At 46.3% G+C, this 15,629-nt stretch overlaps 7 protein-coding genes across 7 annotated transcripts; 5 read left to right on the top strand and 2 right to left on the bottom strand.

Annotated features, from left to right (window-relative positions):
* Positions 1-7,382: 7,382 nt before the first annotated feature.
* BDB00DRAFT_932835 (uncharacterized protein) lies at positions 7,383-8,491 on the bottom strand (the record flags this gene model as incomplete). The annotated part of the gene is made up of 5 exons (XM_053129100.1): positions 7,383-7,511; positions 7,590-7,749; positions 7,828-8,000; positions 8,089-8,178; positions 8,365-8,491. 4 exons carry the CDS (start codon positions 8,489-8,491, stop codon positions 7,624-7,626), a joined length of 516 nt encoding a protein of 171 aa, XP_052974547.1. The 3' UTR covers positions 7,383-7,511; positions 7,590-7,623.
* A 29-nt stretch (positions 8,492-8,520) lies between these two features.
* Positions 8,521-9,184, top strand: BDB00DRAFT_58131 (uncharacterized protein). The gene has a single exon (XM_053117935.1). The coding sequence runs from the start codon at positions 8,720-8,722 to the stop codon at positions 9,053-9,055; it is 336 nt and encodes a 111-aa protein (XP_052974546.1). The 5' UTR covers positions 8,521-8,719; the 3' UTR covers positions 9,056-9,184.
* A 275-nt stretch (positions 9,185-9,459) lies between these two features.
* Positions 9,460-10,109, bottom strand: BDB00DRAFT_888678 (uncharacterized protein; the record flags this gene model as incomplete). Its single annotated transcript, XM_053128454.1, has 1 exon — positions 9,460-10,109. A coding segment is annotated over exon 1 (497 nt), but the record flags the coding sequence as incomplete, so codon positions are not given.
* Positions 10,110-10,767: 658 nt separating this feature from the next.
* On the top strand, positions 10,768-11,280 carry BDB00DRAFT_772809 (uncharacterized protein; the record flags this gene model as incomplete). The annotated part of the gene is made up of 1 exon (XM_053120063.1): positions 10,768-11,280. A coding segment is annotated over one exon (513 nt), but the record flags the coding sequence as incomplete, so codon positions are not given.
* Positions 11,281-11,870: 590 nt separating this feature from the next.
* On the top strand, positions 11,871-12,041 carry BDB00DRAFT_772814 (uncharacterized protein; the record flags this gene model as incomplete). The annotated part of the gene is made up of 1 exon (XM_053120064.1): positions 11,871-12,041. A coding segment is annotated over one exon (171 nt), but the record flags the coding sequence as incomplete, so codon positions are not given.
* On the top strand, positions 12,042-12,833 carry BDB00DRAFT_772823 (uncharacterized protein; the record flags this gene model as incomplete). Its single annotated transcript, XM_053120065.1, has 1 exon — positions 12,042-12,833. A coding segment is annotated over one exon (792 nt), but the record flags the coding sequence as incomplete, so codon positions are not given.
* Positions 12,834-15,177: 2,344 nt separating this feature from the next.
* BDB00DRAFT_750501 (uncharacterized protein) lies at positions 15,178-15,627 on the top strand (the record flags this gene model as incomplete). The annotated part of the gene is made up of 1 exon (XM_053118607.1): positions 15,178-15,627. A coding segment is annotated over one exon (450 nt), but the record flags the coding sequence as incomplete, so codon positions are not given.
* Positions 15,628-15,629: the final 2 nt, after the last annotated feature.

The raw sequence follows: 15,629 nt of genomic DNA, 5'->3' as shown, positions 1-15,629 counted from the left end.
CTGATGGTAAGTCGTGCTGTCGGTATATCTCACGCGAAAACAGATGAGCAAAATCCTCTGCTGTATCAGTCGTCTTGCATGGAGCAAAATGTGCGCGCTTTGAAAACCGATTCACAAAAACGGCAATTGCATCGAACTTATGTAGCGTCTTCGGCAAGTGTGTGATAAAATTAACCGAAATCGAGGTCCATCGTCCAGAAGCTAGTTGCAATGGCTGCAACAAGCCTGCTTTTTTGGCATTTGGTAACTTGGTACGCTGGCACATGTCACACGTCGCAATATAACGTCGCACTGTTTTGTTCATATGTGGCCAGTAGTAAGTTCGTCCAAGTCGTTCGACCGTTGCATCGATGCCGCGATGACCGGCGATTGGTGCGTCGTGTGCGTCATGCAAGAGGGTGTTGAGAAGCGTTGGCATGCGCGGCACACAGATTTGGCGTCGTCCATCTTTTTTGCGATAGATGATGCCGTCGGCTAGTTCGAACTCTTCGTCGTCGTCGTTCGTCCGAAGCCGAGTCAAAACGTCTGCCCAAAAAGAATCGTCCTTGTAGTGCTGAGTGCATTCCTTGCCAAGCGTCTCCCCCCTCACTGTGAGGACCACAGCACAAAGTTCCATTGAGACGTCGGGGTGAGAAGGAGCGTTGGGCGGTCGTTTTGATAGAGCGTCTGCACCAGTATTCTGTTCTCGAGGAATATGATGCACGTCAAACTGATAGGCCATCAGCTTTTCCAACAAGCGGATCTGACGCTTGGAGAGATTCTTGTTGTTGGCGTGTAACGTCGAGATGGCGCGGCTGTCCGTGAACACTGTGAACTTTTGACCATCCAGATGATGTCGCCATTGTTCTAAACAGTACGACACTGACAAAAGTTCTTGTTCGTGTACCGGGTAATTCATCTCTGCGCCCTTCAACGTCCTCGAAGCATAAGCAACCGGATGCAATAAACCGTCGTCCTGCTCCTGTGAGAGGATACCACCAATTGACACCGTTGATGAAGCGTCCGTGTGTACGTAAAAATGGCGGTCGGGATCCGGGATTGCAAGCACCGGCGCGGAACATAAATGTCGCTTGAGTTCCTGAATGGATTTTTCACAAGCATCATCCCACTCCCAAGGAACGTCCTTACGCAGTAAGCGATTGAGAGGGGCAGTGAGGCCAGCATATCCATCACAAAAGCGTCGATAGAAATTACACAGGCCTAAAAAGCTCTGGATATGAGCAATTTTCGTTGGTCGTGGCCAGGTGGATATTGCGTCGAGCTTATGTGGGTCGCATTTGATGCCGTCGCCTGAAACAATGTGGCCAAGAAATTCGACGGAGCGCATCCCAAACTGGCATTTCGACCGCTTCGCGTAAAGTCTATGGTGCCGCAACTTTTCCAACACCAACTTCAGGTGCTTGACGTGATCGTCGGCCGTCTTGGAGTAAATCAAGACATCGTCCAAGTAGAGAATCACGAATACGTCGAGATATGGCCTAAACACGTCTGACATTAAATGCATAAAGGTAGCGGGCGCCGATGATAGGCCGAAGGGCATTACTAAGTACTCGTAAAGCCCACATCTCATCAAGAAGGCCGTCTTGTGTGTATCCTCGTCCTTGACCCGGAGTTGCATATAGCCGGAGCGGAGGTCAAGCTTGCTCAAATAGCGCGCCCCAAGAAGCTGGTTCATGAGATCTTCGCACGCTGGTAGAGCGCATTTGGATAGTACACTCGTCTTGTTCAAGGACCGATAATCGATCACCATACGCAGAGTCTTGTCCTTTTTTGCGACGAACAGGACAGGAGCACCGTAAGGTGACGTCGACGGTCGAATCCAACCGTTAGCCAGCAAGTCGTCAAGCGTTTTCTTGAGCTCAGCCAACTCATGCGTAGAAAGGCGATACATACGATGAGCTGGTACTTTGGCGTCTGGCAGTAAAGGTATGGCGTGTTCGACACTGCGCTTAGGTGGTAGACCGTTGGGAACGTCGTCTGGGAAAACATCTTCGTATTTTTCCAATATGTCGTCAAGTCCAGGAACAAAAACACGATCGCCGTCCACCATAATTTTCTCTGCACATAATACAACAAAACCGTCATCAGTAACGTCATTAACGAGTTTGTTGCCAGTACAATGAGAAACGTATTGTATTTCCTTTGGTGTAGGTGGTGGTCGTGGGTGAACGTCATTCGTACGCCAGTCAATTTCCGGGTTTTCGTCATACAGCCAGCTTTTTCCCAAAATAACGTCATGGTCGTCGCTGCGTATTCCCGAAAAAAGGCGAATAGGTGTTGAAAAGTCGTCCATTACTACTGTTGCGTCCAAGTAGCATGTTGAATCGGTTGTTCGTGCATCGGCAACTTTTACGAAAGAGCCAGGTGTTGATTGAGTTACGGAGATGAGTCCTGTTTGTTTCAGGAACTCAGCCGTCACAAAATCATGTGTTGCCCTGCTATCAATCAAAATCCTTGCTTTGTGCCCACTAATAAAGCCATTTCGTCGGATCAAGATATGTCTAGCAAACTCCAATTCTCCCATATGAGCAGTAGCGTCTGTTAAAGAGAAAGCATGAGAGGGTGCCCAACCGCGCCGTCAGATTGTCGACAGCTGCAGTTGTGTTGGTGGCGGCCTCCTCCAGGCGACCAAAACGACTATTGATGGCGTCGAGGTCTGACCGGATGCCCTCGAAGTTCTGGCGCGTCGTTGCTGCATGGCGTTGCAACGCGTCAATGGCCGTCGCCATGTTGGTGTTCGTGGGAGGGACTGTCGTCGCAATGGTTGCACTAAGGGGTGCGGCTGGCTGCCCCTGATCGACAATGGGCGTCGTCGCCGCCGCGGTTGCCCCTTGATCGGCAGTACCTGCGCTGGTCGTGGTTGCTACACGCTCGAGGGTTGCCCCTGAGGTAGCCGTCGCTGAGGATGCAGCATCGTCTGCAGCATGTGCTGCATGGGCACTCGGACCGCATGAACGTCCAATGGCCGGCGAGAACGAAGCACAGCCAGTCGTCTGGTTTAGATTGCGGAGTTGATGGTCTTCTGCCATTTTCGCTCCGGGATACGAGTGGTGTCCGAGATCAAGAGAAGACTCGTTTGAAAATTTACTCTTGATGATCGTGCGACCAAGAGAAGTCGTGTGCATTACGTCTTGATATAGTCTCTGCTCAGAACGTCAAGCACGGTTTTACAAAACCGCTTCCGCTATCAGATGTAACAGTGTCGGCCCAGATACTTACAATCGTGAATGTGAATGGGTAGACAGTGTGGATCAATGAATAAGGTGAGACTCGGATATATCAAAGGACAAAACGATAGGGATCCATATAACTCAGGATCCCGTCTTTATATATACGTCGAGTAATAGGGGGCTAGCTATCGTCTAAGTATTGATCTACATCATAACTTCTATCCAGAATATCCACGCCTATTACTCCATATTCAACCATGCGGTTGACCGCAAGTCATCCTATCGTTTGAACCATGCGTTGTCGATCGTCAACCATGCAGGTTGGATATCGTCGTAACGGTATGCACCGTTACATCAAGCATCTTGGGAATAGTACCACCAATAGAGTTGAAGGAACGCACGCCAATATGAAGAAGGCCATACAGTCCGCCAGTGGTAACCTATACGTTGCTTTTGAGCAAATCGATGAATTTTACAGATTAAAGGTACATATATATATATATATATATATATATATATATATATATTAGTTGATATTTACCTACAATCTTGTTCTACGCACATTCATTGCTAATCGTGTTCGCTGTGTGTTGCTTTTGCCTGTGCAGAATCTAAGTTGGGATCGTTAATTGGACAGCGAACATTTCGGTGTAAACTTTCATAACCCGCCAAGTCAATAGGAAAGGCTCATAGATTTACAGCGCCATATATCAAAATTCGCCTTTAATGCAATTCGCAAGGAGCTTGTATATCCAAATCCGTTGAAAAATGACAATTGTCGATGTGCAACCAAAGCTCATTACGGAATTTCTTGTTGTCACATGATACCACCTAAAGGAAAAATTCCTTTGATTATTATCCCTAGACGCTGGCATCTCCATCCTGAAAAGACAGCTCCTGAAGGTATGGATAATCTAATACCACTCTTACGTGTTATACTAAGATGTGATAACCTTATGTAGAGGAAGAAACAATCCACAGTAGCAGCAACATTCTAGCGATTTCGCAATCATATTCTGCTCCCACCATGGAGAGTCAAATCGAGGCTGAGCTCACGCGTATCACCACTATGTTGCATCGATTACCTGATCAAAAGCAACGTTCAACTCTTCTACGTCATATGCAAGCCATCAGCGATGATCTTTTTATAGACATCAAGCAACTGAAGCAGCCAAAATCTCGACCAACGAAAGGCAAACCTAAGCGCAGCTCGAAGCGCGATCTTATTGCTTTGGAACACCAACAGAACGAAAGCAACAAGAAAGCCAAAACAAACGCGGGTCGCGAAGCAGCCGATATTTGGTTAGTAACAGTATAATCCTTGCTGTAATTGATCTTCTATTGCTATTAGATATACAGTACTGACTAGGTTTACTAAGGGAGGGCAAGCATAAAGCTAAAGCTGACATCACTACCATACCACTACCGCCACCGCCACCACAGTAACAGCAACAACAACAACTTACAATGCCACCTTTTTGGTCATCCTTTTTGCCCGCTTCTTTACCATCACCTTTTCCGTCTGCTGATCCACCTATTGTGCCAAACCTGGACATGGTCTGCGATGCAATTCCACGCTCTACTGTGAATTTAGTGCACAATCCGAAGCCAGATGGAAATTGTGGTTTCCGTTCATTAGCTGTTACTTTACTTGGAGATGAAAAACGATATATTGATATCAAGGCCGGAATGCGCGAGTTCTTTATCAAAAATCGCACAAAAAGTATCTATGAGAGTTTCGACGCTGAAAGAATGCTTAGTGTTCTTTATCCCAGTGCGCACCATTAGTTTTACTATCCAGAGTGTGCTCAGCTCGCCTCAGATGCGTTCAACACGCCTATAGCATTCTTTGGCACTGAATCCTCGTTATTTTGCCCCTTACTAAGCAAACCATCCCAAGCAATACGTACAACTCCAATCGTCATGCAGCATATTCACAACCACATAATTTTCATCCAGCTCAGGCCGGGTGCGTTGATTGAATGGCCTGCCTGCTACCCTTATGCTCGAGGTAAAGGCCGCAAAGATGGTGGTGCCAGAATCCGAGGTGATCAATGGTATCCCTTATTCCAAGACGCATTCGAAAGCATGATCTATGTGGTTATTCCCCTTCCAGAAAACTTAAATGCACATTCTCTTTCATCTGGATCTGAAGCAGAACATTCTGATTATAAGCCAGTTGACCTAACTGGACCTTATCATGTTTAGTAGCACAATGTCTCTTCTTGCCCACTCTTTCTTTTCTCTCTCTTCTCTTCCTTTACTTTTCTTCCTCTCTCTTTTTTTGATATTCATATAATTAATCCGATATACACATGTTTAAACCGATAGATACATTGACCAGGAATAGGTGAACCCATGAGGCTGCAAAGTACTAGTTCATTGAATAGGATGGATAGTCTGATGATACCACTTCCTTTATTATTTTTCTAACTTTTGTTTACAATCCATTTTTTATCAGCATGAGCAGTAGACTGCCAGCGTGTGTGTGTGTGTATGCAAAAAACAGTAACCCCTTGCGCATTCTACTGGACTCTTTAGTTCCTTGAATATGTCGGACCATCCATATGGTGTCTGTTCAATGTTGGAGTTCATCTTGCCATCTAGGTAATAGCCAAGGGAAAACAGAGATACACTCGCATAGTTCGTCAAAAGTATTTAATGTGTACACAATGTTTCGAGTGTAATGACATTTAATACCAGTTGCAGTCATCAGTTTCATCATCGATATTTGCTTCGTCGTTTTAAGATGACTTTTAGAAGAAAAAATGAGAAAGGACGACCACATAAAAGATATACTCCTCTCCTTAACACATAGTCCACTGCACCAGCGAACATATAAAGCCCACCCGCACAACGGCCAATCGCCTTCAAATCACACCACTCTAGTCATATTCATTTTTCATCCAGCACAATGCTGATTTGTCTGTAAGGGAACCGCCTTAGTACCGACAAAGAAGCCAAAGTGCATGAAGAAATAAACAGAAAATCAGGTTTCTTTTGTAATTTACCATCTTTACATTGTAAATTTCGATAATCTCTTTGTCAGCCCCGATGAAAGCATTGAATGCTTGTAGATTTGTTCAAGTCTTGTCACCTATAGCATTAAAAGCAAAAGAAAGCAAAACAAGTTTCCTTTTGTTCTTTCTAGTTGAAATCGTTGCTAAGACTTTTAGTCTCGTTGCATAAAAATAACCTACCCGCCCACACACGGCCTATTTTAGAGCTGTTTTTTTTTAAAAGGAATCACTGGATGAGTGCTTTGAATGTTCCTGTCGTTGCTTGGAATGATTAATAGTACGGGCTTTATAAATGAAAAAGACTCGTCAAAAATAGCAATGATTTTTTCATAACTCCTTCTCTGCATAATAAAGGTGTTCCGGTAGGAGGGGTGTGCAAATTAAAAATCCGGGCCGGGCAGTGACTGGGGGGATGCACGAGGGGGGGGGTGCAAATAGATCTGCCCAAAAAATACCGGCTGGCATAGAATATATACTTACGAGTTCCTCTGTACGTGCAATGGCGTTGCTGATATCAGAAAACGCCGGTTTGACAGTGATTGGAATGACCACTGAGGAATTGTGTAAAACGTGTGTTGTATATTCGTTCGTCAGAGTTTTTATAGTGTTCGAGTGTTGTGGGTACAACTGCCGCCTTAGTTTTGTTACTTTGATATGATAAAAACGCGTGGCCAACACTCTATATATTATACCGTTGCAGGCGAGATAATCTGCTAATCGTCATCCAGATAAATCGTTGTATGCAAACATTCGTGAGAAGCACACGATGTCAGTGATATCAGTAAAAGTGTATGCTGAGTTGTCAGAGGTGCTAATACGATGGATGGCTGGGAGCGTTCGTGATATTCAGAGCTGTGCTGTTCTTTTTCAGCAGCACAGTCACTCAAAGACAGCACGATCATCATGGTTCAGTATAGTCTTTGTCATATTCGGATGTCATCGTTGTTTGGTTATCCATATGTACGTTGGTAATCAAGCCAAGTTATAAAACAGAAAGCCTTCTGTTTTTATTTCTTTTACTAGTGCCCTCACACAATCCGTCGTATCAGCAATCCGACAAAAGAACTGCCGTTCACAGCACATCTTCTAACCCGCTCAAAACATTATGCTTTCTTTTCAAAATTGATCGTCTCTATTTAAGAATTCCATCCTTCTAGTCCAACACTGTTGCCTTCAGCAAACAAAGACCGGCACTCGAATTATATACCCACACCACTTATCCACCACCAGTATGCCCAACACAACAGATCCTGCCCAGCAATCACTTTTGACCACTTACCTGGATCCTCACACGTAACAATGATACAAAACGTAGTATCTACATTATAAACCACAGCCTCGAATTAGAATAGCTCAAGTTGATCCAGCAATACACATATATCAAAACGTAAAGTACCTTATCACACCAACAGCATCTTGATATGGCTACACGGTCAACGGTCTAGCATCTGTTCCATAAACAAACAGAATAACCTGCCCATCCAAATTTCTCTGCCACCGTCGCCAATACCCACAATGGCTGCCGTATTCGATCGCACGTTTACATGCACTCGTTCATCCTGTTAAACATTCTGGTTTTTAATAAAACAATTCTAACTAGCAAATATAAAGGGAGATTTTAAAATAGAAAAACTTACCATGTAGATCATAACTTCGGCAAACACAGTAGGACCCATGAGGGAAACGCATGTGTCCGAACAAAAGCATAGTTCATCCATGGAGAGCCACGGCAACAACACAGTCTCAACCTTGATCTTGATAAATCCAAAACGGCGGATGAAGGCATACAGCTTAAGCATACACAGGAACGCTATGAGAACAGGTCATCCGTTTGGAGCGGCAGAGCAGCATCTATGCACAGCATCGTTGGTAAGCACAGGAAAACCAAGAAACAAGACCGTCCAGCAAAGGAGCCTTGGAAACAAAGACGCCAAGTAGAGCCACAATACGTTCGGCAGAGTTTAAGACACCCAAGGAAAGGAATTCGGCTGTACAACGAGTAGAATATACACGTCCGCGCTCTTGGATAGTGAGAGAAATGTGAGATGGAGCAACGTATACGACAGCCAAAAAAACCAGAGTATGTATTGCAGGTGACAGAGCAACATGGGCGCCGGCATTGCTGATTCCATATACAAGAGCAGGATAGCGTCACCACAGATGGCAGCCAGCACGATTGACGGTAGTGACAGGTAAAAACATTGTTTTGTTGACGGCAAGGACAGAGCAGCCGTAGCAAGTGAAGATGACAAAGACGCGTAATGTTCGAGTGGCGGGGAAGCACTTCTTCCGATGGTTCATTGCTCTGTTGTTTCAGAGTCCCAGGAGGTTATAAATACCTAAAGCAAGGGGCACCACTGTTGTTTTTCCAAAGTCTTTTGCTGCTCACTATCACTCAACATTGCTTCATCTTTCGACGTTCTTCATCACCATCTCCTCACGCTTGCTCAATCTCGCTTTACCAATAAGCAGTAGTGGCCTTGACAACCGCGGCTTTACTCCTTTTCGTTTAGCTCTTGTCATATTCTCATGCTATCTTTCCTTACTGCTTGTGCTGCGCCCTTTCTTTTCGTCTTCATGCGTTACTCCACTCGACTAGTTCTTATTTCTTCACTTCTTGTGCTATGCTCGGTTCTTGCCCTTTTCGTTTTCAAGCGTCACTCCGCTTGTCATTGCTCCCTTTTGGTTCACTGCTTGTCATTTTCCCAACCATTCCCTTTTCGTTACCACTGTTCCCTTTTCGTAACCGCGGTTTCCTTTTCGTCACTCATCCAAAAAGGGTTTGTCACTGTCATTTTGCTTCTTTCCCTGCTTAATCGTGTCCGACATAGGTTTATTAGACAGATACGTAGCATAGGTACATAGTTATGATCTAGCGGAGTAGCTACATTGTGTGGTGTTTCTATTTTCTTGGGTATACCCTAAACGGATTGCCTCTTCTTCAAAAAGTGCTAAGCGACGTTGTCGGATAGTGTCAAGATTCAAAGAGTTATAAAGTAGACCTGGGTAATTTTTTGAGTAAAAGAGAAAGGCGCAAAATAGAACCAAGCATCTTTTTATATGAGCCACCACGAAATTGACTGTCTACTGCCTTTACCTCGCCCATCATGACCTTTTTACACACAACCACCTGCTTTCTATTCAAGCATCCCACCCACCCTTTTTTTCCATACAGAATACCCAAGAATAACACCCCACCTCCCACCAATACCAAATAAACATATATACACAATGAACAGATACTAGTAGTATTTTTTTAAATTTTTTTATTACTCATATTGAGCAAAAGGGAACTCATTCTTGTAGATGTCCGGCCAGGAAACGCCGTCCTTGTCCCAGGCATATGCAGCACTAAGCTGCATATACGTGTTGTGGACGCGCTCGCGCTCTGCCATCGCTGCATTGCTGTCAAAACGGATGGCGCCCGTACTCTCGTCCAGAGTGGCGAACCGGCAGTCGATGGGGCGCGACTTGTTCCACCCCTTCTGGTGCTTGCGGCAGTGGTGGAAGGCTTGACCAGGCTTCGGGCGGGGTTGGTGGGCGCCAGTCCAAGTGTATGCTTTCTGGGCCTTGACCCGATCAAAGTATGCCCTCTTGGCCTGGGCTTCCTGAGCTCCTTCTGCGAGCTCCTTCGCCATGGCTTTGTACTGGCGCCAGGCCTCGCGCTGACGTTCCTCCTAGGTAATTTTCCTGGGCGGGGCACGGGAGAAGGCCAGGTCGAGAAGTAAGCACCGGAGACGTCGATGTTGTTGGTTGTGGTGGACATGTTTATGAGAGAGAGAGAGAGAGAAAGCTGGTGCAAGTGTGGGTGAGAAGAAAGCAGTGAAAAGCTTTTCTTTGTGGTGTACTGCACTTTCGGAAAAAAACCCCTCACGTCACCCCGTTTTATCAAAGATTACCCTGAAAGTTTCAAACTCAAAGATTTCAGGAGCCACAGCGTGTGCTCTATTGCAGCAACAATCAGTACATCATAATCATCAAGAAAAGACATATACAAATTATTAACGATAAGTGCATGGCACCACGTCTCATCATTACTTTGTTGCTTTCTTTTCCTTCAGTTCTGTTTTTTTTGTCAAGTGTCTGATGTCAGGTACTATTTGGACGCTTCTCAGTTCTATTCAAAGGCATTTCGAACTATGCCTTTTCTTGATGATTATGATGTACTGATTGTTGATAAACAGTGCTGCTTAAAAGCACACACTGTGGCTCTGAAATATTGAGTTTGAAACTTTCAGGGGAATGGGCGGTTTTGTGTCCGACATTCATCTCTTCCGCCTATGAGTCGCAATAAACGTCTAAAACCCAACAATCCATCATCATCATCTGCGCACAAGTCCCACAGTGCATCAGCCCGTCCAAAATCCACCAAACCTGTCATCAAAAGTGTCAGACATTCCATCTACTCGACGTGCTCTTTGCCCAATATCACTGGGCCACACACACGCACCAACACGTATTTTCCATCTGTCAACCCAAGTCTATTTTTTGAGACGACATCGGTTACACTTGACCGTATGATCATTCTTGATGCTATTGCTGCTCAATTCCCAAACACTGCTCCCTTGGGCGTTGAAATGCGCTTCAAAGATCGTCGCGTTGTTGTGGAAATCACTCCCGCGACCGATGAACAACGTCGTGAACTGGAGACACATGGCCTAAAGATCAATAATCATGCCATCTTTGGTACTCCTGCAATCCGCAAAGGCTCGGGTTTTCTGACAGTGAACCTGTACGATCTGCCTCACGTCACTGAAACAATGCTTAGTAGCTCTATCCAAACTATGCTTGGACCATACAGCAAGATTCTCGACATCAGTCTTTTCCGATCTGCCCAACACGGTTTTTTCATGGGCCAAGGATGTGTTTCTATGGATGTTACACACTCTGATCAGCCATTGTTCACACACACGTTGCCATTCCCTGATTTCGACGATCATTTCGTCTGCGCTTTTTGGGATGGCTCTCCACCTTACTGTCGCATTTGCCGTGGCGACACTCATGAAAAGGAACACTGCCCTAAAGCCAAGTCTCGACATGTTCAAGGCTGCTCCCGTTGCGGAATCTATGGTCATACTCAGTCGTCTTGTCCGCAACGCACACAGCCCGCTTTCCCGTCTTTGCCCGCACCTGTTGCCGCCTCTCAGACGCTTGGTGATATTGGTTACTCTGGCGTGCCAGGCCTGCCCGCAGGAGCTCTTGGTGTTTCCCTGGTAACTAGCATTCCTTCGCCTCCGCATGATGATCAGGCAAGCGCGACCGACTATTCGTCTGCACACAACTCTCCTCGTTTGACCGCAGAGGATATGGAGGTTGATAACGGCTCGGGCGGCCTTACTGAGTCGCCTTCTCCCGTGAACTCCGCGATTTCTTCGCCGCTACCCAAAGAATCGGGACCCTCTATACCGGGCCCTCCTTCCCCTACCGGTAACAGTAATGACTTCTATGCAAACACATCTAATCAGGATTCGTCTCCTGTCTCCAACGGGGTCATTCCCTTGGAGGATAACAATACTACAATAGACAAGGACACGGAGGACTGTACTCCTGCTCCACCACCCAATCACTCGTTGTTACAATCTGCCACTGGCGCTGCCGTTGCCCTATTTGGGCTCACCACCAACGACAAGGGTGAACGCTGCAGCACTCGCCAATCCAAACCGAATCCAAAATATAATCAATGAAAGACATCAATATCAAAATAGGTACGCTCAACTGTCGAGGTCTACCCAAGACAAACGAGCCTGATAACAGTAAACATTTTATTCGCTTTCTTCGATCTCAAGCACTTGATATTTTAGCCTTACAGGAAACTCATGCCGAGGACCCTGATATTCAATCTCGCTTCAACATGCAATTTCAATCTACCTCTTCTTTCTGGTCCAACCATGTTGGACTCGTTTCTCTTAATTCATCCGTTACCTTTTCACTTGTTTCCTGGGAGCTTGACGGTCGCTTCTTGCACGTTACTGCCTCTCACTCATCTTTTGAATCTGCCCCTTTCAACATTTTCGTTATATATGCACCTGCTCGTGCATCTGCACGTCAACCTTTCTTTGAATCCCTTGCCCTTTTACCTATTTTCTCTTCACGAGTGATTGAACGTAGCGTTCTTCTTGGTGATTTTAATTACCAAGTTTTAAGCCGTTCCCCTCGCGGTGTTCCGGCTATTTGGCAGGCACATTTACTCGCCTATTGGCATGACTGTATCACCCCTCCCAGCCATTGTCCTTCACCCACATTTTTACGTAACTCCTCCCGGTCTTGCATTGATTATATTTTTATGTCTTCGGACTTCCGTTCCTTTTCGTCATCCCCTGTCATTGATTTTATTAACCCACTTTGGACAGATCATCACTTACTTACCGCCCAGCTTCGCCTTGGTAAGGCACCAGTTGGTCCTGGCATGTGGCGGTGTCACCCGTCTCTTGCTTCAAACCCTCTTTTCCGACATGCTTTGTACCAAGCTCTGGACAAATTATGTGCCTCCTTTTCGGAGGGGTGCTCCGTACAAGCACAATGGGATCTAGTCAAGAAGGAGACTGGCCGAGTTGCAAGGAAGTTTAACAAGGACCAACGAGCATACCACAACCGCCGCCTTTGGGCTCTTCAAAAAGAACGACGAAAGGTGCTCAAGACGACAGCCGCTACGTCTGCTCGATCTGACCCGTATTTGATCTCTTTGGAGGCCGAAATAGCAGCTGCGCAAAACGATCAAGCAGAAACTGACGCCCTTCGTACTGGCCTCAAGTGGCGCGAGCATGGAGAAAGGTCGGCGGGCTACCTTAAGCGGACCATCGCTGTTCGTCAAGCTCAACGCACCATTCCGCACTTGCGCCATCCTGCTACCGACTCCCTTTGCCAAGATCCTACTTCCATGACTGATGCTGCTCGCCATTATTATCACAAGCTCTACTCTCCGGAACCCATTGATCATGATGCCATTCAGCAGTTATTGCGCGTGGTACCATGTGCTACGCTCAACGACCCCCACATACAATCTCACCTCATGGCGCCGTTCACTCTGGAAGACATTCGCTTGGGTGCACGCCGGGTTCCCCATGCCAGTAGTCCTGGTAGTGATGGACTCCCGTATCCCATTCTGAAGGTTCTCTTCGATCATGATATTGCTGGATCCATTGCTGTTGCTGTATATAATGATGCACTTTTCGCCGGAGTTTTCCCATTGTCTTGGTCCGAGACTCGCCTCTGTTTACTTCCCAAGCGGAATGATCTCTCTCGCCTTGAAAACTAGCGTCCCATCAGCTTGAGTAACACAGATTCCAAAGTCTATTCTCGCCTGCTCAACTCTCGTCTTATTCCAGCGGTAAGGCCTGTTATATCATCTGCTCAATCCGGTTTTCTTCCTGGTAAGTTCATTGCGGAAAACGGTTTCACTGCTCGCCTTGTCATGGAATATGCACGATATCACCGTCTTCCTAGGGTTGGCTTGTTGCTAGATCAAGAAAAGGCTTATGATCGGGTCCATCCTACCTATCTTCGCCTTCTTCTTTTGCACATCGGCCTCCCCATGTCACTGGTTCTTTCACTTTGCACTCTCTTTTTTAGTACCTCCATCTCTGTCTTTGTTAATGGCTATCTCAGCGACTCTATCTCCCAAGGTCGGGGCTTAAGACAAGGCGATCCTCTCTCCCAATTCTGTTTAATTTGGCGTTTGATCCGTTACTGCGAACAGTTTTGGCCGATCCGTCTTTCTTGGGTTTCACTCTTGGCCAACCAATGGGGACGCTCCCTACTGCTTGCCCTCCACCAGTTAAAGTCTTGGCATACGCCGACGACGCGCTTTTCTTCTTGAATGGCCCAGAAGATTTTCGCCGTCTACAAGACTCTCTCGCTGTTTACAGTCGTGCTTCGAACGCTCGCATCAATTACCACAAAACCGAAGCCATTTCCTTATCCGGGGCTGCGCAACCTGCTTGGCAGATACTTTTGGCAACTGCGGGTATACGGGCATGGCATGATTATCGGTCTTTGTCCGCCATTGTGTATCTTGGATATCCACTGGCCTCTACTACTGCACAACTAATGGCTTTCCTTGACGGCTTACTTTCCAAGATAAAGATTGCTTGTGACATCCACTTGCAACGCGGCTTGTCAGTCCAAGGCCGTGCTACTGTCGTTAACGCCCTGGTGCTCTCAAAACTTTGGCATGCCTGCGTGTGACCCCTGTTCCACAATCATGTCACAACCGAATACGCAGTTTGGTGACCAAATTCATGATGCATCGCTTATTTCCCCCTGTTCGTTATTCTATACTCACTCTTCCCAAATCTATAGGTGGTTTAGGCATATTAGATTCAAATATCCAACAACAGGCATTGCAAATCAGATGGGTTTCTCATATTCTTGGTCAACAATCTACCATTTCTTCTCTTTCCTCTTTTCTCTCTTATCTATTGAATTCTCTCTCAAATTGTATTGATCCACTACTTCCCTTCCTTTTCCCGCCACTGCGCTCGCCAGCATTCCGGTCTTTTCCGACCCTATCGCCTCTTTTTGGTGCCATCGACTCGCTCGTTCCTGGTGAATTGAAGTCTGATCCGTCATTGGCCACGTGTCTTTGTCTGCCTCTGTCCTTTGTCATACAAGAATCTACACCTGGTTCCTTTACACCGAAGAAGGTTCTTGCTACCTTGCGTGTCTCTGACGCGTACCTATTTGACTGCTCGCTTAACCGGCTTCGTCGACGTACCCACGATGAGATCACAACGGGTCGTAATTCAATTTCTCACCTTTTCCGTGCTCTGGACTCTGGCAAGGCACTCATTACTTTGTTTCTTTACCGCGCGCTTTTACCTGGTGTCCCAGTTCTTTCCGATGCTGGATCGTATTTGGGGTCCGTTGATCTCACACCTTTCTACGATCGCTTCGCTATCAACGATACGCCCTTGGCCTCTTGTAGTACCCAAGCATTTCGGCTACAACGCCAATTGCCCGACATTCAGTCTGCGATTGCTGATACAAACTATCCTTCGTTCTCACCGCAACAATGGAAATCCTTTTGGCGTGCCCGTATTCTACCCCTCGCACGGACCATCTGGTGGCGTGTTCTCCATCACAAAATCTCCTGTCATGCCAATTTACATCGGATTCTGCCCGACCGTTTCTCTTCTGAATGCGGAATCTGCACAACTGCTCTCGACACTCAAGAACATTTTCTACTGGACTGCCCCACCAAGTGGCACGTCTGGCAGAGTGTTATCCAAGACTGTGTTCTTTTACCTGTACACCGCACAATGATTTTCGACGCTATCTTCTTCTTGGTGATACCTCGCTGGGGCCTTCATCGGTCTTGGCTTTCTCCGATTCAGCTCCTCACCGGCATCCTGGTTGGTATCTGGCGAGTACACTGGCTTTCTGTATTTTCAAACGTTCCCTTCAACCCCACTAATGTTATTTCCTCTACACATACTCTACT

The sequence above is a fragment of the Zychaea mexicana genome (genome assembly GCF_025766255.1).
Source record: "Zychaea mexicana strain RSA 1403 chromosome Unknown BDB00scaffold_112, whole genome shotgun sequence".
NCBI lineage: Eukaryota > Fungi > Mucoromycota > Mucoromycetes > Mucorales > Lichtheimiaceae > Zychaea > Zychaea mexicana.
The sequence above is the reverse complement of the archived record's forward strand: the minus strand, read 5'-3'. Positions and strand labels throughout refer to the sequence as shown.

Coding starts and splice junctions, on each gene's coding strand:
- BDB00DRAFT_58131 (XM_053117935.1), top strand. CDS start 8,720: ATGCTATCTTTCCTTACTGCTTGTGCTGCGCCCTTTCTTTTCGTCTTC.